Source organism: Onychostoma macrolepis, chromosome 10 (assembly GCF_012432095.1).
Source record: "Onychostoma macrolepis isolate SWU-2019 chromosome 10, ASM1243209v1, whole genome shotgun sequence".
Taxonomy (NCBI): domain Eukaryota; kingdom Metazoa; phylum Chordata; class Actinopteri; order Cypriniformes; family Cyprinidae; genus Onychostoma; species Onychostoma macrolepis.
In genome coordinates this window covers 3,263,252-3,289,734 of record NC_081164.1, presented here as the reverse complement: position 1 = coordinate 3,289,734, position 26,483 = coordinate 3,263,252, and the positions used below count along the sequence as shown (strand labels likewise).

The following is a 26,483-nucleotide window of genomic DNA, read 5'->3' as shown; positions in this document are numbered from 1 at the left end:
AAAAAAAAAAATGTTTTAAGTTCGCTCAACTTTTTCTTTTTTTTTTTAGAGTGCACAGTTTTTATTGTGAGAATGAAAGTTCAAATATTATCATTTTCAAATATTACAGTTGTAAAAGATTAATGGATGATCTAGCTATTTGGTGTAGTCCTTTGTTCTAAAAAAAAAAAAAAAAAAAAACTGGACTTCCAGATAATGTAATATAAATTAAATAAAAGGTCACTTAAGTGTACATTAAGAGAGAAACTTTCATGTCAGTTCAACTACACTTTTAAAAAGTGCCTTTTGTAATAACGTCAAATTACATGTTTTTCTGTAAACTATGTTCTAGAACAATTTGCATATGAATACCGATTGATTCTAATTAGATCAAGGTCAAGTCCTCAGGTCATCTGTTTAACCTGTCTATAAGCTATGAACCAACCAGGACCTCAGGGGACAACTCGTGCTCTGGCTGCATAGTCTCAGCAAAAGAAAGATGTGTGAGATTTATGGCCGTGGTGATGAGGTACAACAGCCATCAGACTTTTCTTGTTCATCACTCACCGACAGCACTGTTCTGGTGTCACGCCCCTCCTCTTATCCAAGTTCTCCTGCTGTAAGTCAGGATTGCGTCAGTGATAGAACGACAGCACTGCTGATGATTCAAGGGAGAGGCAGAGGTTAGACTTCCTAACCAATCCGAATTATTTTCTGAAAAATTGGTGTGTAACTTCTTTTGGCTGCTTCTACAGATAAAGTGATGTGAAGCTATCAAAGGAAAATTGGAGATACTACATATTTTGCCAGCATGAGTGTAAACAACATCTGCTTTCCTTGCCAGATTTGTTGCCTTTAGCTTGCTCACTGGTGCCATACTCTACTTAAATCTGATTTGTATTGTGAAAAGTGCTATGCAAATAAATCATCAAATTGGAGTTATTTTTTTATTTTTATTTTTTTTAAGAAAAAGCTATATATTGTATGGGTCAGCAGTCATTATATAAATTATATAATTTAAATTATATGCAAATTACCCATATTTTAGGCAAACATGTAGTATCGAATTCCATCAATGTCTGTTTATAGCAGAGGTGTGAGTGCAGCAGCGAAGGGGTTAAGCGCACAGCACAGCCAGTGCAATAATCTGCACTATTCTAGTGCCACTGTGGGAGTTTATCGGAACAATTTCACTGCGCAACACGTTTAAAATGCATTTTAAGCCTTTTAAACGCTCGTTTCTGTAAGTTTGCGAATACATTATCAACATTTTTGGAGATCCGTCACGATTTTTCATGATCAAATTCAGGGTGGAATGCAGGTTTCCATGCAAAAAAAAAATATATATATATATATATATATATAAATGGAAAATCTAAGCATTTGTTTCATATCCTTGGACTTCTTTGCGTTGATCTCGAAAATATACGCGCTTTGGGGTTTTTACAGTCACTTTGCATTTTAGCAGCTGCCTTTTCACCTGTTTGGAGAGCGCGTAAAAACAACATCCTCTTGATTATTTCGTACCGGGAAAATTTAGTCCATAAACGCTTTTGAGATGAGCAACGAGTGTTTTGAGCCGCGTCGGACATGTGCACTGCTGGCGATCCCTCAGAAGCCTGTTGGAGAGGAGCGCAACTTTGCTGCGTCTAGGAGATTCACCGGTGATCCATCATCTCCCCAGCGCTGTGCAGGAACCACCGGGCGCGCAGGTGGACGTGGATCCCGTCGTTTCCAGAGCTTAGCCGAGGCTTGTTTGGAGTAATGCCGGGCTCTTGGATCTGGGGTGCGCTGGGCAGGTTGGCGTGGCTCTCCTTACTTGCGCCAAGCGCTTTGATAATGCTCCTCGTTCCCCCAGCATCTCTGGCGCATCCACAGCCGTGTCAGATTCTGAAGAGGATCGGACACACGGTGAGAGTCGGAGCTCTGCACCTACAGCCTCGAGTGGTCAGGCTGGATTCCCTCAGAGGGAGAGATCCGGACGGGGAAGCAGACAGAGAAACGTGGGAAGAGTGGGACACGACCACCCAAAGTAGGCACGAGCAAGACTGGAGGGGCATCAGGACTAAAAGCTCAGCGAATAACCCCCACAAGGCCTCCAAAAGTAAAACCGCACTCAAACAAGTGGGTACGGACGCTGTGTTTCTACCTCGAGACTCTGTTATACTCGCTACAGAGAGCCTCAATCGAGTGGCGGGGCTTTTACCCTACAACCTCACCCTTGAGATAGTCATGGCCGTGGAAGCAGGACTTGGAGAATTACCTGCTTTCTCCTTCTCCTCATCATCTACACCTGCCTGCGCCGATCCCGCATCGTTCCTGCAAAGTGTTTGCCACACTGTCATCGTGCAAGGAGTTTCTGCCATCATCGCGTTCCCGCAAAACAGGGATGAACTGGTGAAGTTGGAATTTATCGCCACGACGCTACAGATTCCAGTAATCAGCGTAGTCCGGAGCGAATTCAAACGCCAGAGTCAGGTGTGTTTATTGTTTATTTATTTTATTTTTTTAGCATTGGTCTGCATATAGCTGCATATAGTTTCTGGTGCTCCGTTTCTTTCATTTAGAAAGTTAACAATGTTGATGGACTGCACTATACACATGTACAATTAGAGGACACATGTTGAAATGTTTGGAACTGAGGAATTGGATTGGAAGCATGAATTAATTGTCAACTATTTTAGTAGTTATTTTAGGTTTTGGGATTATAAACAATAGTCTACAGACTGTATGATGGCGCTCACTGTGCCACCTCCTGCTTCTCAAAAAAAAAAAAATGTGTATTTTCCCTTTTGATAGGCCCTATATGTCAGCATGTCAGATACAAAAATAATGTGTAGTTTATCAAATATATACTGCAAATGTTGACAATATCTAAAATTAAGAATGAGCTGAGAATATAGAATGATTTTAAACTGCATATCAACAACCACAATTGAATTGGCACTTTCATCAGACATTAAAATTTAACAAAAATAATTATATAACTCAATAATGTTTTTCTTTTTAAAATTGAAATACATAATTGCATACATATTACATTTCATATTGCATGCATTTCTTAAGTTTAAAGTCCATTATGTTATGACTTGTTTATTACAATGTTATTAAAAGCATATATTTTTAAGTTGCAATCTGATGGTGTTAGGGGGTGTGAGTCATAGTGCAGTATATTTTTATAAACCGACAAATAAATTAAATTTGTCAAAACTAATGACAGTGTTGTCATTGAACATGTTTTATCCCACGCTCTTAAAAATATGTTATTTATTGGTATAATTTCCAAGAAGAACAGTTAACATTAAAGGGATCTTTCCATTGCATATAGTGGAAGAAGTACTTGAGATTATTAAAAAAAAAAAAAAAAGATGTTCTTTGAGTAACCAAAAAAAAAAAAAAGGTTCTTTAATGGCATTACTGCAGAAAACTCCTTTTGGAGGCTTTATTTTTTTAAGAGTGCATGTCTCATATTTAGTGCATAATTCATAAATTCAGTGCTATTTATTAGTACAACTGATGTTTTAATGACTGGTATCAAATGTTCACTATATATTTGCCTATGTGTAAATCTAACTAGTATTGAAGGTGTCTGGTGTCAGTTAGAGTGGAATTGCTTTTTGGAAATGGAACTGGAAGTTTGTCATGACACCTGATGGATCAGTCTAAACCACAAATAAAACAGCTATTTAGATGGTGACACACAGTGTCTGTTAAAAAATGCATTTTGCTGAGCACCCTGAGGACTGAGCTGTTTGATATGTGATCTTTTGAAGTTAGCACCATCTTCTGGTCAGGTCTTTGTTTACATGGATCATGTAAGATTTATCAGATTTCTCTATGAGCTCAGAATCGGTGTCTGTTATCTGTCCAAATAGCAATTAGTCTCTCAATGTGCTCCTTACTGAGCCGTACTGATTTCTTTCAGAACAGGAATTGCGCTCACAGATGGTGGATAAATACAAAACTCATAGTTTTCAACACAAAGGTTTCTGGGACCATTGCCATCACAAATTCCTTGATCTTTATATATTTGGTTATTCTCAATACTTAAATCTTAAGTAAAAGGCAGACATTAAATAAACAGAGATTTGTGGTATGGTGAAATATGATAAAACACTTTCAATTTATTTGATTGCATATCATTAAATACTGGATGGATGGATGGATGGAAGGAAGGAAGGAAGGAAGGAAGGAAGGAAGGAAGGAAGGAAGGAAGGAAGGAAGGAAATATTTTGAATACTTAAACAGCAGACATTTACCATGTGTTACTGATTACACTTTTAGAAGAAAAGGTTCTATCAGGTGCTTCATATATGGAACCCCTAAAAGGTTCCATGTGGAACCTTTATTAATGGTTCAATCAAAATAACCCTTTAGGGTTCTTTGTAGCTGGGAAAAAAGGTTCTATATAGAACCCTTTAGGGGTTCCCATTATGGGATAATGTTTTGGATTTAATTTTTGTTTTATTTTAATTACATTTTAAGACTTAAACAGCTCATATAGCTACTTTATCACTAGAAAAACTGAAATAACTATAAGCATAACACATCAAGGAGTTGTGTGATCATTTAAGACACTTTTATTAGCATTTACAATGACGAGCAATATATAACACAGCATTTCATAGTGCAACAGCTACAGGGATTAACATAAATCCATGTTTCTTTATTTATTTGTAGTTTTTTATTATTTTTACCTGTCTAAAATAGCACTCTCCATTTTAGAAATATTGTTTTTTCAACCCCCTCCACCTAACTCAAAAAGGCAACTATTGTTTTTTTTGTTTTTTTATAAGCATTAAATATTAATTTTACATTCAGATAAGCATTTAAAGAATAAAAACAAAGGACCCATGACATTTTCAGCACTGGGAAGAGCTAAATAGTGCTGATTTGAAATGAACTGAGTGATGGCTTTTGGATGCTCCATACTGAACAAAAAGTGTTATTGGTCAGTGACACATCCATTTTGATGCTAACTCTCTTTACGATGAGTAGGCTTGACATCCTAAGATGGGGATACAAGTCAGAGAAACATTTATTAGACCTATGGAGAGTACAGTACAACAGGGAAAAGAAAATAATCTCTCACAATTAAATCAAATCTTAAAACCTACTTGAATTAGAGAGAAGTGTGGTGTTTTCATCTGAATGTAGATGACCAAACAAGTAATGCTGCACTCCAGACCTGCAGTGACAGTGCAAAATATTTATTTATCAATCAATCATAAGAACTTGCATGATAAAAGGTGGAAAATATAAAAAATAAAATAAAAAAAGATATCAGTAACTTAAGATTAGCTGATTGATGAGTTTCAGCTGGTACTGTTAGGAAAAATAATGTATATAAAATAATGTAAATAATGTACCTTTTGTGTTATTGTTGATAAGCTGGTGCTAAAACTTTAACAGTGCTCTCTGAGATAGATGAACATCTACAACAACCAAATACAGTGTGTTCTGAATAATATACAATTACTTCAGCAAAACAAATGTTTATATTTCACTATACTATAACTGCAAACACCAAATACTTACAGTTATCCACAGAAAAAAAAGGAAACATCCCCATCAGCTTCTCTTTGTTCTTCTTGGTTTGAATTCATGTTTATAACAGCAGTCTGACGGCGATTTGACTGAAACTTTGCTTCATATTTTCCTATAGGTATAGGTCCAATACACTCTACAGGGCAAAAAAAAAAAAAAAATTACCTTAGGCTATAACATGAACTCTCGCCAGCATTATTGATCAATTCACAACAGTTTTATCAAGATACTTTTGGGATCCATGTTAGAAATGACAAACCTCCCGGCGGAGAATTGCGCAGGCCAGGACAACGCCATAAACCACCTTTCTTCTTTTAGCTTCTTGAAAGAAATGTGTAACCTTAATTTTATGCTAACTAAAAATGGTTTATGTAAAAGGGTTTATGTAAAAGTAATTAAAATAAGCTAAAATGAATTAATTTCCCCACTTACCAATGTAATCGTCGTTCTCCCAAGCGCTGAATGCAGTCAGCCCACCTTGAACCGTTGAAGTTTAAACAGCGGCGCTCGCGCGCTTTTAGTGATCACTCTCGCGAGAGGCGCGCGACTGAAATGCGGCGCTGTGCAAACGGGACAAAACTGATCAGCGCATAGATACATGTTCAAGTTGTTCGCCGTTTATGTCAAAGATCATTTTTATGCATCTGTTTGGAGGGATGAGTTACAAGAATAGCCTTTTAGAATCTAAATGAAACACAGATATGAGCTGGATATGAGCATGTTGCTGGTCAGTAAAAGAGCTGCACGGCATCTTACATCACATGATAACTAAAGAACTTGCAATCATGTCAGTGTGCTGATTGTGCAGCGTGTACCTTTTAATAAATAGATAAAACTGTCCAGATTGCTATACACTGCTAGTACACATGTATTTATACCTGATCAGTTTGTTGGTATAAATTAGGTTGATTCAGTGCAGATGTAAATTTTAAGTTTATTTTCTTCAGAATAAAGGTGTGTCAAAGTAAAATTGAAAGAAAAAGACAAATATAATGTAGTATAATAATTTTAAATAGCCTAATGTATAAACATACATAAAGCATGGTTCAGCCCAGAGAACCCTTTTGTGCCGAAAAGGGTTCTTTCTCCTTATATAGAACATTTTTGGCATAAAGGGTTCTTTGGAGTTGAGTAAGAACCCCAATATAGAATATATAGAACCCTAAAGAACCTTTTTTCTAAGAGTGTATGGATTAAGAATTTACAATGTGAAGAAAAAAAGTCTACAGTTTGATGATGATTATTGCCTATTTATTAAAACATCAGCAGCAAAACAGCCCAAAGGCAAAATCATTTTCAAGGTTTTGCAAAAACATGAATTAACACAAAAAGGCTAGGATCTACTTTTATTTGTATACACACAAAATAACAACAGAAATTTGTGATTTTATAAAATAAAGAAAACACTCTCTGTCTTCTCCGTCTCCGCAAACTGCTTTTAGAAACGCGTCACATAAATGAACTGTAACTCAGCAAATACTCAGCACACAGACATGGGAGTTATATCTATAGAAAGCTTGAAGTGTCTACTTTTAAATTCATATCGAAAACAAATATTCTGTGGTAAAGTAATCCGTATGAAACCAAGACGATGTTCAGTCTTTCCTGTCTAACTCATTATCTCTAATGCAATCTAACACATAATCTTTTTTTTTTTTTTAAAAATGCTAACATATACATCAGTCTTGCTCACGTATTATTGTAGCACAGTTTGTGCTGAACACAAAAAATGTTGGCCAATAGTATGTTATAATTAGCTGAAATAAGTACAAATGTCAGGGCATGTCAAAACATCTCAAGGGCCCCAAAATCACCTCAGACCCCAGAGGGTTAAAGACCATTACAACAACTATATTATTTCACATCATTGGTGGTTTCATCATTTATCATTCCCAATTCCTTCTGGGATATTTTGAAGGTTTCAAGATTATGAGAAGACAAACCAAAAGTCCATCAAGCCACTCTCCATAGGCCCAAAGAACTGGGGTGTATCAAATCACCCATCTTTACCCATTCATCTTCAAAGCTGCTGGAAACGCACATAATTGTATCACCTTCCAGTGCTTTTTTTTTTATGACACAGCAGTAATATCTGGCTGTATCCCAGCTTGCAAATCATCTAATGACACGGGCTCCTTCAGGATAAAACATACTCGGGATGATGTAGCCACTCAAAACCTCTTAAGTGTCTCTTCTTAACTTGTTAATGGTACTTATTACTCTCCCACCAGTTAGGCCAATTAGATTTAATGACAACTCCTACTGAAAATAAGTCCAACTTTGTTTAGACATCTTGAGATAAATCCCTGGAAAGCTTTTCCTTAATCAATTCTGATCAGCCTGTTTTCTGCCTTCGCATAATTGCAGCCCCAGGGGAAATTAAATGTCTCGGCTAAACATTTCATCTGGCAGTGTCTATTAAGGTCTTGATTTCCTTAGCAGGACAATGTCATTTTATTAATATCTATTATATCATAAAAACATTGTGATCCCAGACTTCATGTAATTAATGTTTCTGGATGTCCTTAGTGGGCAACGTTTAGAGGTTCGTTCCATATTTGAAATACTCTACATCCATATTTTGATGGGAATACCTGAGACTCAATAGAGTCCTGGCCAGGGTTGCCAGGCCTGTGTAACAAAACCAGCCCAACTTATACTCAAAACTATTAACACTAGCCCAGTCACATTCCTGCTTTCAGTGGTTCAGTCTAAACCACATATCAACCCACGGTAACAAAAGTTCCGCTGGAAAATCACAGACTTGGCAACACTGCTCCCATCATCAAGTAACAGGAAAATCAAACAATAACTCAGTATTTTGGTCCATTGACCAATATTTCCTCATTGTGGTTAATTGTATGAGTTTCGTCTTTGGACAGAGCAACATGATGCAGTCCAATACAATTAATAAATGCTAGTTCAAAGTGTTTGAGGATGCTAATTGAACAGATAAACAAAAAAGGCCTGATTTGACTATTTTCAGAGGATTCGTCAACTTCCAAATGTGTTGAACTAGTTTGAGATTCTAAAATAGATGCATTTCTGCTTCCATGCATCACAAATGGAACCAGAGAGTGCTTAAAGTAATTGTTTTCGGAAGCAAAGAATTGCACACTTGGACATCATGTTGGAAATCTTAATGTTTGTTTTCCTCAGAGGAGAATCTGCTTTAGAAACTCAATCTGCAAACAGAAGGATACTGTCCATCAAATCACGCATTTACGATAAATATCTGTTGGGCTTAAAACTCACGCTTTCCTTCTGTTTGGCAGACAGGAAGAGATGTGTAGTTGACCAATCTGTCTTAAGGAAGTGCTGTATAATTAGGCTGGCTTTAGATTCACCTGAGCCCAAGCTGTTGTGCTTCTGATGTGTCTTAGACTAGAATGCAGAGTTCTTAAGATGCGTTTTTAAAAGTTGGACTAGTTTTAACTTAACATGCAGTCTTAAAAATGCTAAATACAACTTGATTGCCTAAAAAGGCCACCTGCATATATTAAAAGATCCATTCACAGCATGTCGTAATTACCGTAATTACTATAGATGATGACCTGAATGGTTTAGTCTGGGCAGTTCATGTCCTCGTACTCAGAATTATTACTGAGAAAATGAATCTGAATAATTTAAGGTACAAAAACAGTTAATAGTCATTGCGTAAATGGCTTATTAATAAACTTTTATTTAGCAAGACATTAGGCAGTAGTTTACAAGTTGTAATTACAGGTTCTGTGAGGATGTAAAGACTTTTTACAAGTTATATTATAATGATATTTAAAATGTTACGCCAGTTATGCATTATAAAACAGCCATGAATCATGATTTGATTCTTGATAAACTAGTTAAAATTACCAGTTGACTAGCTGGATGTTTGACCAACAAGATCCAATCTGTATATCCATCTCTTTGTAATGATAACCTCATTTGTTTCTTCCCAACAGAACTCACTTCATTTCCAGATGGCCATGCAAAACCCTCAAACCTCTCAAGCAGATCTCATCTTCTCCCTGCTGTCCATGAATAACTGGTATGATGTCAGTCTGGTGATGTGTCAACAGATGAATATTTCAGACTTTGTTTTCTTGCTCCATAACAACTCCAAATTTCATCTGGGGACAGTTCTCAAGATATCCACCAACGGCAGCTCCAAAAGTGACTTTCAAATGTCCCTGCAAGTTCAACTGGAGTCCATCAAGGACTCGACATCTACTATAGTGACCTTTGGATGTGACATCAGGGATATAAGGAGAATCTTTACTACCATTGCAAAATTTGGTCTGATTCTTCCCGATTACCACTGGATTATAGGAGACTTGCAGAATGTGGAGGAATTACGGACAGAGGGGCTGCCCATGGGTCTTCTTGCACACGGTGGCATGGGTGAGCCCTCGCTGGATCATTACGTCCAGGATGCTTTGGAGCTGGTGGCACGAGCGGTGGGATCGGCTGCCACTCTGTCTCCAGAACTGGCGCTGATTCCTGGCATCACAAACTGCTTGGCAAGACTTGAGACTAAAAATCTCACATCAGGAATCTTTCTTTCCAGGTATTTTATTTGATGCACTGCTTGATATTTCATAATATTTGTGATATTTCGTAATAGTTGTTTAAATGGCATCACATGCTCCAAATGTGAAGGCAGCAACCAGAAATACACTTCTAAAATGCACTCTTAAAAACAGATTTTTATTTTTTTTTTAGCATATGAAGAACCTCTGTTTCAAACCCATTGACACCAATTAGACGCAACGGGCACTGCACTGTTCTTCTCGTCTGGTGTGCATTTTTAAGCATTTTCACAAAACTTTCATGGCCTCCACAGAATATTTTGCTGTATGAATATCTGAACATACAATATGTCAAAAGAAAGAGCAGCACCTCTGCTTTTAAACAAAGCAAAACGTTTTATTCAAGCTTCATGCATTCTTTCTATTTTGTTTAAGAAAAAAAATAAAACGTGGGTGTTTCAGGAAAAAAAAAAAAAAAAAGCTACATTTTAAACAAAAAGCTGGGAAAATCATGATTTTGTCAAAGACTACTGGATGAGATTCAGAATAATGATCAAAACATAGATGGAGTAGATAGCTTTCATCAACTTTCTCAAAGCTTCACAGTCCTAAACCAATTTGGTAACATTAGGCAGTTTTGATTTATAGGCTGTTTAATGCTTGATGATCACAGTAATTTAAATATGCATCTGCTTACATATGCAATCAATTGTTTCTGCTTCTTCTTCACAGTATTTTGCTCCAGAGATTCAGTACTCTTTCCACAAATTTGTAATAGTGCCTTCTATCATATACCAGTGAAAATATGAAAAGCCGAAAAATTCCGTCAATGGCAGGGAAAAAGTTAATCTCAATTGGCACAATTTATTGGCACAGTATTGGCTCAAGAACAATTCTTTATTTCTTTATTGGTTCAATGAAGAACCTTTAACACCTTTAACAACTTTTCCAGGGCATTAAAGGTTCTTTATAGTGGAAAAAGGTTCTTTAATTATTAAATTGTTCTTCACACTAAGAGAGAAGGTTTTTTTTTTTTTTTTTTTTTTATATGGCACCCTTTTTGAAACCTTTATTTTTTAAAGAGTGTACCGTCTTTTGGCTTAAGGGAGCATCACAGTTACAATTTGCACAGAAGACAATCTCATAATGCATTTTGTCTTAAATTACTAATAAAAATGGCTCAGTCAAATAAAAAATAAAAAATTAAAAAAACAATTTCGTCCAATATTTAAGTGTGTTATGTTTTTATGCTTGTTAGAGTGTCTTGTCATCAGCTTAGCAATATATTAAAAATCAAACAAATATCAAATGTATTGGAATTAAAGATTCTTGTGCTCTTTGTGTGACACAAATACTTGCTGAGTAGGTAAAGTGTTCCAAATCAGGCATTAAATTCCATTTCATTTGAAATGCTGCCTTAGAAGGCAGTAGACAACAAGGCAGAACCTGAGCTACTCTCACAATTTCCACCAGCCTTTCAGGAAGGTTAGTTTTCACATGATGTAGACAATACTGAACATAAATTACATTTTAAAAAAACTTGACAGAAAAAAACCATGACGTCAGAATTATATAGTGACTTCTGATGATCTGAACCTGTGACTATATACTGCACGTCTGCATATTCTATAAGGATTATCCTCTTCATCCACAGTCGAGAGGGGCTTTTTCTGAATATGTCAACAGAATTGAGTAAAAAGCAAACAAAACATTCTCACAGTGAGCAAGAAACAGCTGTTAGTGCTATGAAAAGCAGTAAGACACGACATTAGCCTGGTGGCAAACATACTCAGAGAGACAGCATATCAAGAGTGTTTTCTCCAACACTGCACCGTCAGGAAACAACTCCGCCAACTTCCAAGCAAACTACCTCAGGGCTTAAATTTCACATGCTCAGCACTCCTATCATTACTGATTTAAAAGAGTTACCGTTAGCTTCACCACTGCAGAAAAAAAAAGAAAAGAAAAACTAAATCGAAGAGAGAAAAATACAAGACAGTAATAATATTCCCTAAACTGAAAGGTCATTCAAGAACAGCACATCAGCACATCTTAACCATCAGGAAGTGGGTTCACTGTGAGGTTGAAGCATTAAAGATAAAATGACAAGGCATTCACACATTTAACATTTTTGTAATGCTACATATTTTCAAATGCAACAGAATATCCACTAAAAATATTCAGTGTTAGAAAAGCTACTGTGAGGTTTTAGATTTCCAAGTTAATAATAATTTGAGGTGGTTAATCTACAGATAATATAGTGACATCATCTTACAAAACTGGAGCCAATTAGGGGCAGTACTTTATAATTATACAATATATAGCCTAGTTTGTCTTTTGTGATTAGAATAATATTTATATGGCACAGAGCAATAAGGATCTTTAAAAATTGTCAAAAACAGCAAATTTACTGCAAAAAGTTGGCTTTTAATAGAAAAGCTCCAACAACTATGGTCAACTGCAATCATGCTACTGCGAATGTGGCATGAAATTCAGTGCACTCAGACAAAAAGGTACAAAAGCTGTCTTATTTATCCCAAAAGGTACATATTAATAACTAATGAGTACATATGAATATGTAAGGTGTACATATTTGTACCTTTTAAAAGGGTACAACCCCAGTGACAGATTTTGTACTTTTTTTTTCTTTTTTTTTCTGAGAGTGTAGCACCATTTTATTTTTAGTCAGCTATTTACACTAAGTGTAAACTTTGGTAGATACTGTGTACAGTTTTGTCTTGTTATAAAGTAATATGCACTGATGGATAGTACAAAGTAAAGGTCCATTCACACCAAGAATAATAACTACTGCATAATGATAACTATATTAGTGTTCACACCAATGCACGATAACATTCTGTTTATTAAAGGTGCATTGCAGTTTTTTCGTCTGCTGCTTTATGCTTGAGCTTTTCAAAAGTCAGGTGGATTCTGATTGGTTGGGGGAAAAAATCATTCTGAAAGTGAATTATATTGTTTCTCTGTGTTGTTATCGTTAAAGCTGAGGTGAGAATTCCATATTCTCTAATAATTTGCACAATTATTTACACTTTATAGTTATAGTTATCATCCTTGGTGTTAACATCCTAGGTTCATTTTGCTTTGCCGTTGCATTGAACATCTATGGATTGGATTGATATATGATTTTCTCTTAATTCTTAGATACATGGCCAGCATGTCTTTCGACGGCATGAGCGGCTACGTCAATGTTCAAGAGGAATCGACCATCATCTCTGAAAGCCATCACTTCATCTGGAATCTCCAGCACGACCCAATAGGCAAGCCCATGTGGACGCGCCTTGGCAGCTGGAAGCAAGGCAAAGTGGTTATGGATTACGGTGTTTGGCCTAATAAGAGACAGTTTCAGCCAGGAGCGGACTGGCGGCATTCCTCACGTCTACACTTGCGCGTCGTCACCCTAGTAGAACATCCGTTTGTCTTCACCCGAGACGTTGATGAAGAAGGCCTGTGCCCGGCTGGCCAGCTGTGCCTTGACCCCCTAACAAACGACACAGCCTTATTGGGAAGCCTTTTTCAGGGTTTGCAAGGTGCCAACGACAGCATCCCCATGGAGTTTAAAAAATGTTGTTATGGATATTGCATTGATCTGTTGGAGAAGCTGGCGGAGGACATGGGGTTTAAATTTGACCTCTATATCGTCGGAGATGGGAAATATGGAGCTTACAAGAACGGTCGCTGGACTGGGTTGGTCGGGGACCTCATGAGTGGAGCTGCACATCTGGCCGTCACGTCCTTTAGCATCAACTCAGCACGCAGTCAGGTCATCGACTTCACCAGCCCCTTCTTCTCCACCAGTCTGGGAATCCTCGTCAGGACTAGGGATACCGCCGCTCCCATCGGCGCCTTCATGTGGCCCCTGCACTGGAGTATGTGGCTGGGAATATTTGTGTCTTTACACGTGACGGCCGTGTTCCTGACCTTGTATGAGTGGAAAAGCCCATTTGGCATGACTCCGAGGGGAAGGAACAGGGACCGTGTCTTTTCTTTCTCCTCTGCGCTAAATGTTTGCTACGCAATCTTATTCGGCAGGACTGCCGCCATTAAGCCGCCAAAGTGTTGGACCGGCAGATTCCTCATGAACCTCTGGGCCATATTCTGTTTGTTCTGCCTGTCAACATACACGGCTAATCTCGCCGCTGTCATGGTTGGTGAAAAACCTATGAGCAACTCTCAGGTATACATGATCCCAAGGTAAGAGCAACTTGCGTTTATTATTTTCAAATTATGTTAAAATGACTGGCAGGCTTAGAGGTTACAAATATACTTCCTGGTTGATGAAACCGGTCCTCTTGCTTTTCAAGCTTCACCATCCATCACAAGGTTTCCGCTTCGGAACCGTTCGGGAGAGCAGCGCTGAGGACTATGTGAAAAAAAGCTTCCCAGAGATGCATGAATACATGAGGCGATATAATGCCCCTACAACCCCTGAAGGGATAGATCATCTTAAGTAAGTCATAATCGTTATTGCAAAGTGGCATCGATCATTGAAGCTGCACTAATTTACTGGATGTCCTCTACCATGTCCTTCTTAGATGGCTTTGGCCTTCTTGCAGTGTCGTGCAAATCCATGTGGTTTCACTGTACAAGACTTGGAATTAATGGACTTGTTTGACAAATGTTTAGACTGTGTTGAAAACACACATTCCTACTGACGATCTGGGACTGGGTGGCTGCAAAGCACACCTTTTTACATGCAAAAAAATATTCCTTATTACTAACTGCTTTGCTGGAATGTCTGACAATACACGCAAAACATATACTGTATTCCTTCATTGCGAAGTATACATTCTAAATATCAAGCAATATATATATTAAAAATAATTTATATTTTTAAATGTGAAATGTCACGTTTAAATATATTTTCATGAATATATTTATTTTCAATTATTTTCAGTTTGTTCAAATTATATTTTTCATAAATATATATATATATATATATATATATATATATATATATATATTGCATTTACTAAATTAATTTTATTGCCCATTTTGTAATATATTTTGGCATTTAAATGTTTAAATATATTTATATGTTTAATATAAATATGTTTAGCATTTATTTGAAAAATATATTTACGTTGTACTGTTTACAAATGTTTATATGTATTGACATATGGGAATCAAAACAACAGAGTGCTGGTGAACAACAATCCATGTTGGGGAAGCAAGCAGGTCATTCATGTTATGCTGCACCTCTTGAACCCTTAAACTAAAATAAAAAGTAGGCTTGTGCTGTAATGTAGGGAAGTATTTTTTGACAAGGGCAGGGCACTTAGACCAAAAGATTTGCGAGCTAAAGTTGTTGCTGTTGCTTATTGATGGATGGACAGAATGGAAACTATAGGACATGTAAAACAAAGACAACCTGATCATAAAATAAAATAAAATAAAATAAAATAAAATAAAATAAAATAAAATAAAATAAAATAAAATAAAATAAAATAAAATAAAATAAAATAAAATAAAATAAAATAAAATAAAATAAATAATAAAAAGTTTTGTATGATTTATTTATTTATATTTTTTAATCATTGTAGAAATGACCCAAGCACATAAGCTAGTGCCAATAATCTCCTGATGTCACTTGAGTGTTCGACAGGCCACACTTAACTAAATTTAGAAGAGGTTTTCCTCCTTTCAGATGCTCTGTTGCAAGTCTGAAACTCCTCTTTTGAGTTTCCACAACCTTCGGGACATGATTTGATGCAGTCCTCAAATCAGACCGCATACTCCAAAATATTGCCACAGTGTATAATTCCTTCAAGCAGGGCAGAATGAATAGATTTCAGGAGAAGTAGATGAAATTTGCAATATTTTCCTAAGAAGGTTAGCCAGTTCTCTCTTTTTAAATCAATCCAGCACATGTTTTTACAAGATAACATACTTTTTGAATCGCATAGGATAAACAAGAATTTAACTGCTAGTAGTAAATTGGCCTTCTGTGTTCCCTTCTGCAAGTGTGTAGGTATCAAAACATCAAAACCTATTTTAAAAGTTCATATTGTGACTACATTATATCTCCATAGACAAAATGTCTGAATGTAGCAAATATATGTGACATTATATAATAGCAAACTGTTTGATGCCATTTCAGGGATGATCCCCAAAAGCTGGATGCTTTTATAATGGACAAAGCACTTTTAGACTATGAAGTGTCTATTGATGCTGACTGCAAGATGCTGACAGTGGGAAAGCCTTTTGCGATTGAAGGCCAGTAAATGAATGCTTCTCAGTTGTTATTGTTTCTATGTTGTGGAGTGTATGTACTACTGTGCACATGCTTATAAAAAAATATATTTCCCATCCGTCCACAGGCTATGGCATTGGGCTCAAACAGAACTCTCCTCTGACCTCAAATATCTCTGAGCTGGTCAGTCAGTACAAATCTGATGGATTTATGGACATGCTGCATGATAAGTGGTATAAGGTGGTACCTTGCGGTAAAAGAAGCTTCGCAGTCACAGAGGTGAGTCTGATACAAACTCAAAAATCAGAGATGCTATCATTTGATGATGTTCACTCAAGAAAGTGGATCTATCTAAATGGTATGATTACACATTTCCTTTCGAATCAGGAGTGGCACTTACAGAAGGGCTAACAACATTTTAAAATTAATTGATGTGTTAAGGGGCCGTTTACAGAGAACGCGTTTTTTCCATTCCAGTGCACTACTTTTCCATTGTTTTTATATGTAAACACGCTCCATGGACAAGTATGACTGTTGGGCTCGCAGCGTCTCGCACGTGGGCGCCGCGTTTTTAAGATGCCATGTCAAGAATGTCCAATTTTACACGCAGCACCGCTCATTAATGTCAGTTCCAGAACCATGGACCAGTCAGAAGACACTGGAGGCGGGGCAAGCATTGGAAGCTTTTGTTTACAGTAACAAGCTACACTTTTTTAAAACATTCCTGAGTGCTTTGTCTCACATTTTAGATGTGTTCTGTGTGAACAGCCCCTTAATAATTTTTGTTTGTTTGTTTGTTTGTTTTTGTGTGTGTGAAATTAAAGATCTTTATTATTATTATTATTATTATTATTATTATTATTATTCATATAAATGTCTTTACTGTCATTTTTTGTCAATTGAATGTGTCCTTGCATTTTTTTTTTTTTTTTTAAAGAAAAGAAAAAGTGTACTGACTCAACTTTTGAACTTTATTATACTTTACGTATAGAGAATATTATATTGTTATATATTTTATACACACACACTAACTTGTTTCACGTCACATTAAATATAGCTACTTTTAAACCTAAATTTTACATCCAAAAACAAAATTGTATTCTAATGAGAAGTTACTCCATTAATTTGCTTCCTTCTTCAGATCTCGCTTTCGTTATCATTTACTAGCCCTTGTATCATTCTAATCATGCATTATTTTCTTTCTTCATTCACAAATGTATTGTTTGCTTGTTCAATTGAGTTAGGGATTTGAGAGTTCTGGTGAAGAGGAACGTTTTCAGAGGATAATTACTATGATTTGTTCCTCACAGAAGGCTTGGAACAGAGTGCACAAGTCATTCAAACTACTTCTGTGATGGTTTAATGGTGTTAATCTTTATTTGCCATTAAAAATGTCTACTTATATAGACATCTCATTTTATGTCTTACAGAATAAGCTAAACAATATGGAGTTTTATGGAACTACAGTGGGGATTTTTTTTTTTTTTTTTTGTGATCCCCTGCTGATCTTATTGAATTATCAGTCTATAATTTTAATGGTAGGTTTATTTGAACGGCGAGAGACAGAATAACAATAAAAAATCCAGAAAAACACATTTCAAAAAAGTTATGAATTGATTTGCATTTTAATGAGTGAAATAAGTATTTGATCCCCTATCAATCAGCAAGATTTCTGGCTCCCAGGTGTCTTTTATACAGGTAAGGAGCTGAGATTAGGAGCACTCTCTTAAAGGGAGCTTGTTACCTGTATAAAAGACACCTGTCCACAAAGGCAAGCCATCAACGGAGTGTCTATTTTGTTGGCAGAGGCTATTTACACTAATTCCGCCCACCAATGTGTGATTGGGACAGTCAACACTGAAAAAAGACAGTTGTTAAACATCAGTTTCAATGGCGTAGATGGTAAGGCGCATGCTTTTGTGACACGATCGACCCAAATTCGAGCCCACCTTTTGCAAACTTTTTTTCTCCCTTTTCAAATCTCATGTCGCATCGGAAAGGCATTTATTTTGAATAAAAATGAAGGAAATAATCAAAAAGTTGAAAATAAAGTATCGGGTAGGTGTAGGGAGGGCTTTATTGACCCAATAACGTGGCATCCATTTAATAATTTGAATTAAAATGATAATTTACACTCAATATGTTATTACTGTTTTTATTATGTACTACAATGAGGTGCAGATAATTGCCACTATTTGCAGTATAAATATCAGAAAATCTTGCCAGAAAATTTTAACAGTGTAAATAGAATCTATAGCCATTTGCACTTAGTGTAAATGGCATATTGTTAAAAAATACTGCTATTTTCACTTAGTGTAAATAGAATCCACTGATGTCAGGGACAAGATTGTAGGCTGGAATGGACTACAAGACCATCGCCAAGCAGCTTAGTGAGAAGGTGACAACAGTTGGTGCGATTATTCGCAAGAAACAAAATAACTGTCAATCTCCCTCGGACTGGGGCTCCATGCAAGATCTCACCTCGTGGAGTTTCAATGATCATGAGAACAGTGAGGAATCAGACCAGAACTACACGGGAGGATCTTGTCAATGATCTCAAGGCAGCTGGAACCATAGTCACCAAGAAAACAATTGGTAACACACTACGCCGTGAAGGACTGAAATCCTGCAGCAAGGTCCCCCTGCTCAAGAAAGCACATGTACAGCCCGACTGAAGTTTGCAAGTGATTCAGAGGAGAACTGGGTGAAAGTGTTGAGGTCAGGTGAGACCAAAATCCAGCTCTTTGGCATCAATTCAACTCGCCGTGTTTGGAGGAGGAGGAATGCTGCCTATGACCCCAAGAACACCATCCCCACGTCAAACATGTTTTTCTGCTAAGGGGACAGGACAACTGCACCGCATCAAAGGGACGATGTACCGTCAGGGCCAGGGCATTGAAAATGGGTCGTGGATGGGTATTCCAGCATGACAATGACCCAAAACACACGGCCAAGGCAACAAAGGAGTGGCTCAAGAAGAAGCACATTAAGGTCTTGGAGTGGCCTGGCCAGTGGCTAGACCTTAATCCTATAGAAAATCTGTGGAGGGAGCTGAAGGTTCGAGTTGCCAAACATCAGCCTCAAAACCTTAATGACTTGGAGAGGATCTGCAGAGAGGAGAGGGACAAAATCCATCCCGAGATGTGTGCAAACCTGGGCCCATATTTATCAAGCTTCTCAAAGTGCCATTTTAGTCTTAAAAGTGCTGAGAATTCACGAAATGTACTCCTACTTTCAAATTTATAAAAGTAAAACTTTATATAAGTATAAAAGCAAGTTATCAAATTTCTTAAAGCTAAGAATCACTCTTACACTCCCAGTTATTTAAGACAGCTCGAGAGGTCTCTCAAGTGGTTAGGAGTTGCCAGCAGGGGCTTGTGATGGTGCTGAGGAGACAGAGACATGCACAAATCTTTCAGGAGAGGAAGAATGTTCTTGAAATGTTTGACGACCAGCAGTTAATCAAACTGTTACATTCCCTCAGTTATTCAAAATGAGCAAAGAACATTTACACGAGCAAAGAACATAATAACTGACTTCAGTCTAGTGCGAGTATTATATGCTCTTTAAAAAACACTCCCATTATAATCAGTGAAGCTACCTACACCGTATGATGAATGAATCTCTTACCCCTTATTTACACTGCGCACACCTGCGGCTCGTTACGGCTCCGACACGGCCACCGGAGCTGGTCGCGGCATCTAGTTTCTGAAATCCTGTTTGTGGCACAGCAAAGTGTCGTGAATCATTTCTAAGACTGACACTTAAGATTTAGTCCTACACTTCGCTTAAAGTATGACTGAGATGCTTTTTTTACACTTAACTAAATTCTTAGCAGTGTTCTTGAGAGTAATTCTTAGAGGCTTGATAAATACGGGCCCAGGTGGCCATCTACAAGAAAGGGTTTTGCCACCAAGTACTAAATCATGTTTTGCGAAGAGTTCAAATACTAATTTCACTCATTAAAATGCAAATCAATTTTTTTTTTTTTTTTTTTTATTCTGTCTCTCACTGTTCAAATAAACCTACCATTAAAATTATAGACTGATAATTCAATAAGATCAGCAGGGGATCAAATAATTTGTATTTTTTTCCTCCACCGTAAATACTGACAAAATTTCATTCATGGCTGAACTATTCCTCTTTTCTAACCTTGACTTTCGGTTGTCATCCTCAGACGTTACAGATGGGTATAAAGCACTTCTCAGGGTTATTTGTCATGCTGTGCGTTGGAGTGGCCGTGTCTCTGCTCACCACTCTGGGTGAACACATCGTCCATCGCTGGCTGATACCCAGAATGCAGCAGTCGTCACAGCATAAGTACTGGCTCCACACCAGTCAAGTAAGTTCATTTGCACAATTCCACGCTGGTTTTATTATACATAATTACGTGTCATCTTGGTGACACATTGTAGCATTAAAGGAAAGCTTTGCTCATTACTCACTTTGTAATTCTCAACACCACTTTTTTTAATAACACTTAATTTAATTGTTTTTTTTTTCAGAGATTACATCGAGCACTTAACCCGACTTTCAAAGAAGACAAATTACAGACGGTTGCAAAACTGGAGAAAAGGTAGACTGCTTTCATAACAAATGAGCTTTTAAATAATATCTAGCATTCAAGCAACATTGAGTTGAAGTTCTAAAGTAGTGTCATTCTCAGGAAACTTCTATTTCAAAGCATTATAAAAAATGAAATCTAAATGGATTGATCTTTCTGACATCATATGAATCAAACAAAATAAAGTTTCTCATACAAGCTTTACCAGTATTCCATTATGTTTACACTTACTGATAACATCAAGTCCTTTAGTATGCTAATATGCTTGCTTCAGGTAGATTATTAGTGATTAAAGACATCTATAAAGCAATATTTGACTTTAAAAATGAGAATTCTGTAATCATTTCCTGTACTTACCCTCATGCCACTTTAGAAAATCAGTTATTTCAGCATTATTCATATACTGTTTCAGAATTTAGTAATATTTTGAATTAGCTTTTTATTTTTATGTTTTCAGTTTTCAATTTAATTTTAGCTTTAGTAATTCTTGCTATAAGTTATGTGCTTTTATCTTTTTTTTTTCTTAGATTTAGTTGTCATTTTAATTTCTATTTAGCTTTATTTATTTAATAATATAAGAACTTCAAGTTAGGCGAACATTTCTAAAATATATGTATATTTTTTTTTAAGTTCAAGTATTTAATATAATATTTATATTGATAGTTTATTTCAGCTTTATTTTAATTTAAAAATGCACTTGATGCTATTTTTCATGCAATTATAATGAACAGGAACTTTCAAGCTTCAAAAATGACATAAATCACCATAAAAGTAGCATGTCTTTTAAAGTCATTATTTGTTGATCTTTGTCAGGTTAGTTTTGTGAAACAGATCATGCAGTTAATTTCAGATCGGACTTATAAGAACGCTTAATTCATGACGGCTGCATCTCTTATGAATGTGCCAAGGAAATCTAGGTTAGATGTGAAGATTTTAAGCTATTATATGGCTTCAGAACACTTGGTATAAACACACAAATAATGGCATGCTTCCTAAACTTCTGTTTATATACTGATAATGTGGTATCGTTCTTGTCCCGATTAAGCTGCAATGTTGAAAACAACCAACAAATTCCATGGAACTCTTTGGGAACCTCCAGCTGCAACAGACGGAAACTGTCCAATCAAGACGGACAACAAAATGACCTGGAATGTTGTCACTGTAAAGAGCTGTTGTCCCCACAGGACAATAGACAGCTTCCGTTACAGGCCACATCCAACGGAAGAACCGACTTGCTGGGCCTTTCCCAGAACCCCATAGTACAGGAACTGACAGACCTGGAAACACAAATTCAGCTTATCAAAAAGCAACTACAGCTTGCCATGAAGAAGAAAAAAGAGCTGGAACAGTATCAGAAGACAAAGACTTCAACCGAGTCCTAGACTCGTGGGAGATTTGGCTGGAGTTTTATGGGTTACATTGTTCAAAGGCTTGGACCTACCGGTTGATTATTTCAATTGCAGCTCCTAAGGGAAGCGAGACTTTCTCTGCACATTCTCTGAAGTCCTTTTTTATTTAGACTCTTTTTTTTTTTTTTGATTTCTCATTGAACTGAACTTGAAAAAAAAGGACAGAAGAGAAGAAATGAAGCCGGATATAAAAATTGGATATAAACAGTGTTTATTTCTGTATTCCCAGAAGTTAAATTCTGAGGATACCTTGTTTTTATGCGGCAACGTGGAAAAAGACAGTGCGTAACTGCCTAAAGGGAAGACATTTATGTGTCAAAATGACATTTATTTAAGGTGTCAAACTGTGATGTATGATAACGTCTCCTGCATATTGATACACAGACCTGAGAACATTTTTTAAGAAGAAAGCCGTGCCGTCGTCTCTGGAGTTGTTACGAGAAAGTGTTAACCTTGAACACGCGCTGTTAACCTTGAATTGTTATGTTTCTATGAATTAAAATGGCTTTGAGATATATTTCTGTGAGATTAAGTTCTTTCAAATCTTTCAATTAGTTCCAAGTGTTAATTTGCAATATAAAGAATGATGCACTTGATGTCTTAACAGCATTAACCACTGGTTTGGCGCTTATTAAAACACAATGTAAGATTAAAAATAAATGTGCTTAGCATGTTTACAATAATTCACAAATCAGTCCATTATGAAATGTGAATAACAAACTAAAACTTTATCTATCAGTTGCTCAGGCACTTATTAAAAGTAAACTCCGGCCATGAATTCATGATGCTCAGATCTTTAGGAAGGCTTATGCAGAGTTTTTGGAGGAGTCCTGTTGAATTTGCATGTGCAGCCATAAAGGTAAACACCAAAAGAGAGAGAAAAACTGAGAGATATACTTGTTTGGAAAGGGTTACAAAGCCATTTCTAAGCTTCTTAGAATGCAAGCGTTTTCTAAATGGAAAAGACTCCTTTATTATTATTTATTATATATTATATTTATTATTTATAGTGGTTTCTGGGACACAGCATCTGGAAATGTTCAAAAGATGAAATAAACCTTTAAAGGAGCAACAAGCATCTCTAGCACCAGCTAAAGTCTGGGTTCATAATTCAATAATAATGTAACGTGCAGGACACTGAGCAAGCAGGAAGGATGTGGATCTGTGAGCAGGGTGTTTATTAAAGTAACAAAGTAAACAAAAGACAGTAAGCAAGCAGGAAACATGCAACAAATAAAGAGTGTGCAAAAAAAAAAAAATGTAATACAGAGAGAACAGCATTTTAGCAGTGTGAGGATGTATGTGGGGACGTGTTGTCCATCCAGTTACAGTATTAGTTTTACTAATATTCACTTACATTTTCACAGGGTTAATAAAAGGGAGTCTATGTTCAGTTTTTTTCAACCAAAATGTTTCCATTTGTGGAAAAGTACATTCCGTTTGAAAATGTGCAACCTTTTTGTTCTCCAAATAGACAATAAGTCAAAAGAGAACATCAAATACCAAAACCTTTTCATGTCACTGTCTGATCATTCACACAGATCTCGCTCAGTAAAATGTTAGGGTGCTATGAAGAACAAACATAAGAACACAAGCAGGCAAGATATGATTTTCAGCAGATGTTAATTATCGCAGAAACTGAATGGGAATCATCTATAGGCAAAGTTGGCTCCTATGTGGCATAGTTAAACCATCCTAACCCATCAGCTCACTGCTGCTTCAGTGCCCTGCTACATGAACTATCTGCATCTGAAGCCCTCGGGATGTTTATTACAGATTTATGTCAACTTTTCATTCTATTTGACTTGACTTGAACCATGACTTGAATGGCTATGACTCGAGAGGCTGAAATCATGCTATAGCAGACACTCTGATACATTGGTATGTTAATGACTGCAAGTCATTCAAACCCTGAAGCAGCAAACAATCCAACACTTTGACTCTCAAACTCACTGCACGGCTGGCATGAGGATTTGGTGCTTTGGCCGTATCTCATGTGCATAGAGTTTCTCTTTGAAGAGAAGTGTGTTTTAGCCAGGTCAAACCTTCATTGGATGGTTCTGGAGTTCTGGATTCCACGAATGAGTTTACGCTTTCAAAACATAACAATGGTCTTTAATTAAACAGACACTTCTTTAAATGATAAAATAGTTTTGGTTTATGCTGTATACTGTATATGACCCTGGTGATTTTGGCTTCATCTCAAAGGAGGACTCCCTCATCATGAAAGGTAGAAGGGTGGGGAAAACAATTTTCATTCAACCAAATAGTTAGTAAGGTGACCAAGAGAGCTCAATGTGCTGCAAATGAAAAAAAAAGAAGAAAAAACTGCAAATTGAGAAAACATCTCTGTTTGATTGCACAGTGCTGCAAATACTCACAACACAACCAAATACAGAAATGTGCTGCGAAAACAGAGACAAAATACTAACAACACTAAAAAACAAACAAATGTGCTGCAAAAACAGAAACACGCTGCAAATCCTCACAGAGGATATGTTTATGTCTTCTGTGAACATCCTGATCATATGATTCCTTAGCTCTTTTTTTTTTTATATTATTAACCTAAATAAGCTCACAACATACACAATTACTGTAACTGTGAAACCTTATGTAAGCTAGCTATTTTTACAACTCCCCTTACAAAAATGAACCATGGTTTTATTTAAAATAAATAAATAGCCTTTATATACTATATATAATTGTATAATTATATAAAAAACTACATACAAATAAAAAAATGGCTATTATAGTAAAACCATGGTAAATTAACCACACTAACCATAGTTTAACCATGATATGTATTACTGTGGTTATAAATGGTAATCAATACACAAAAAAAAAACCACACAAAAAAAAAACATGCTTTTTTTTGTGTTGCGAGTATTTGCAGCACATGTGCTGTCAAACTGATGAAGATTTTTTCTTAATTTGCTGGTGCTTTTTCTTCAGTTGCAGCACGTTGAGCTCTCTCTAAGTTAGAATACATTTGATGGAAAAACAAAAGATTTGATGTTCAGAACAGAATAACTACAGTAATTAAGCCGTGCCTCCTGGGAACCTTTTACCCCACAGACTAGCTTTGAAAAAATTTAAATTATGTCATTCTGAAAATATAATTCAGAATAATATAATTTAATAATATAAAAATTGTATAATTTAAAAATATAAAAAATATATTTCTTAAATAACATGTACTCCTATGTACAGGCCTTGCTCTTCTCATATCAAATATGTGACCCTGGACCACAAAACCAGTCTTAAGTCGCTGGGGTATATTTGTAGCAGTAGCCAAAAATACATTGTATGGGTCAAAATTATTGATTTTTCTTTTATGCCAAAAATCATTAGGACTTTAAGTAAAGATCATGTTCCATGAAGATATTTTGTAAATGTCCTACTGTAAATATATCAAAACTTAATTTTTGATTAGTAATATGCATTGTTTGTAACTTAATTTAGACAATGTTTAAGGCGATTTTCTCAATATTTTGATTTTTTTTGCACCCTCAGATTCCAGATTTTCAAATAGTTATATCTCGGCCAAATATTGTCCTATCATAACAAACCACACATCAATTCTTTATCTAGTGCGTTGGGGGTTACCCCAAGGAAGCGTTTTCCCCCACTCTACCCAAAGTCTTTTGACATTCAGATTCAGATATATATAAAATGTTACTTTTAGAAAAAAAGAGTCTGCATTCAGGAAATTCAAGTCAGATATGGAAGAAGGGAAAGAGGGAGCAGAAAGAAAGGCAAGGCACGAAGGTGAATCTGGAATGTAAAAAAAAAAGGATGAGAGCTGCAAGATGTAGATGCAGTATAAGGTTTAAAACATGGTCATAATTAAGTGACAGAAAAAAAAAAGAGTTTTACAAAATTACATTTTAAATGTTCCTTATCAAACTTAATGTCAGCACAATGCATATCAGTTGTTTTGAAATTTGATGAATTTATGAATTTTACTTAATATGTTTGATAAAAATATTTGCATTATCTCAGTGTCTACTGGAATATACCTTCCAAATAACATATGATATAACTGAAGGTTCATTTACAAATGAGACATTGCTCATGCCCCAGTAAAACAAGATAGCACCCTTGGAATAAACTATGCATTTCATAGCATTTATTGTATTAAAATAAAGTTTTAGTGTAACAAATGTAAAGTTAATTTTTGTCATTAGAAATGTGCTCAAGTAAGACTTAAAGAACCCACCTTTAAATGTACTCTTAAAAGTTAAAGTTAAATGTACTCTTAAAAG

General features: G+C 36.1%; 1 protein-coding gene and 1 long non-coding RNA gene across 3 annotated transcripts; one reads left to right on the top strand and one right to left on the bottom strand.

Annotated features, from left to right (window-relative positions):
* Positions 1-1,743: 1,743 nt before the first annotated feature.
* On the top strand, positions 1,744-22,715 carry grin3a (glutamate receptor, ionotropic, N-methyl-D-aspartate 3A). Its single transcript, XM_058790207.1, is given in 10 exon segments — positions 1,744-2,457; positions 9,468-10,072; positions 13,197-14,209; positions 14,212-14,246; positions 14,357-14,502; positions 16,153-16,268; positions 16,373-16,524; positions 20,423-20,587; positions 20,751-20,821; positions 21,855-22,715. Coding segments are annotated over 10 exon segments (3,354 nt in total). The 3' UTR covers positions 22,192-22,715.
* LOC131547756 (uncharacterized) lies at positions 4,548-6,053 on the bottom strand. 2 transcript variants are annotated; one of them, XR_009273002.1, is made up of 6 exons: positions 5,959-6,053; positions 5,786-5,844; positions 5,518-5,662; positions 5,349-5,414; positions 5,097-5,167; positions 4,548-4,987 (listed from the first exon to the last, which is right to left on the bottom strand). It is a non-coding gene; the product is annotated as an uncharacterized LOC131547756 (long non-coding RNA). The 2 variants fall into 2 exon arrangements; XR_009273003.1 differs by having other exon boundaries at positions 5,786-5,847; positions 5,959-6,015.
* Positions 22,716-26,483: the final 3,768 nt, after the last annotated feature.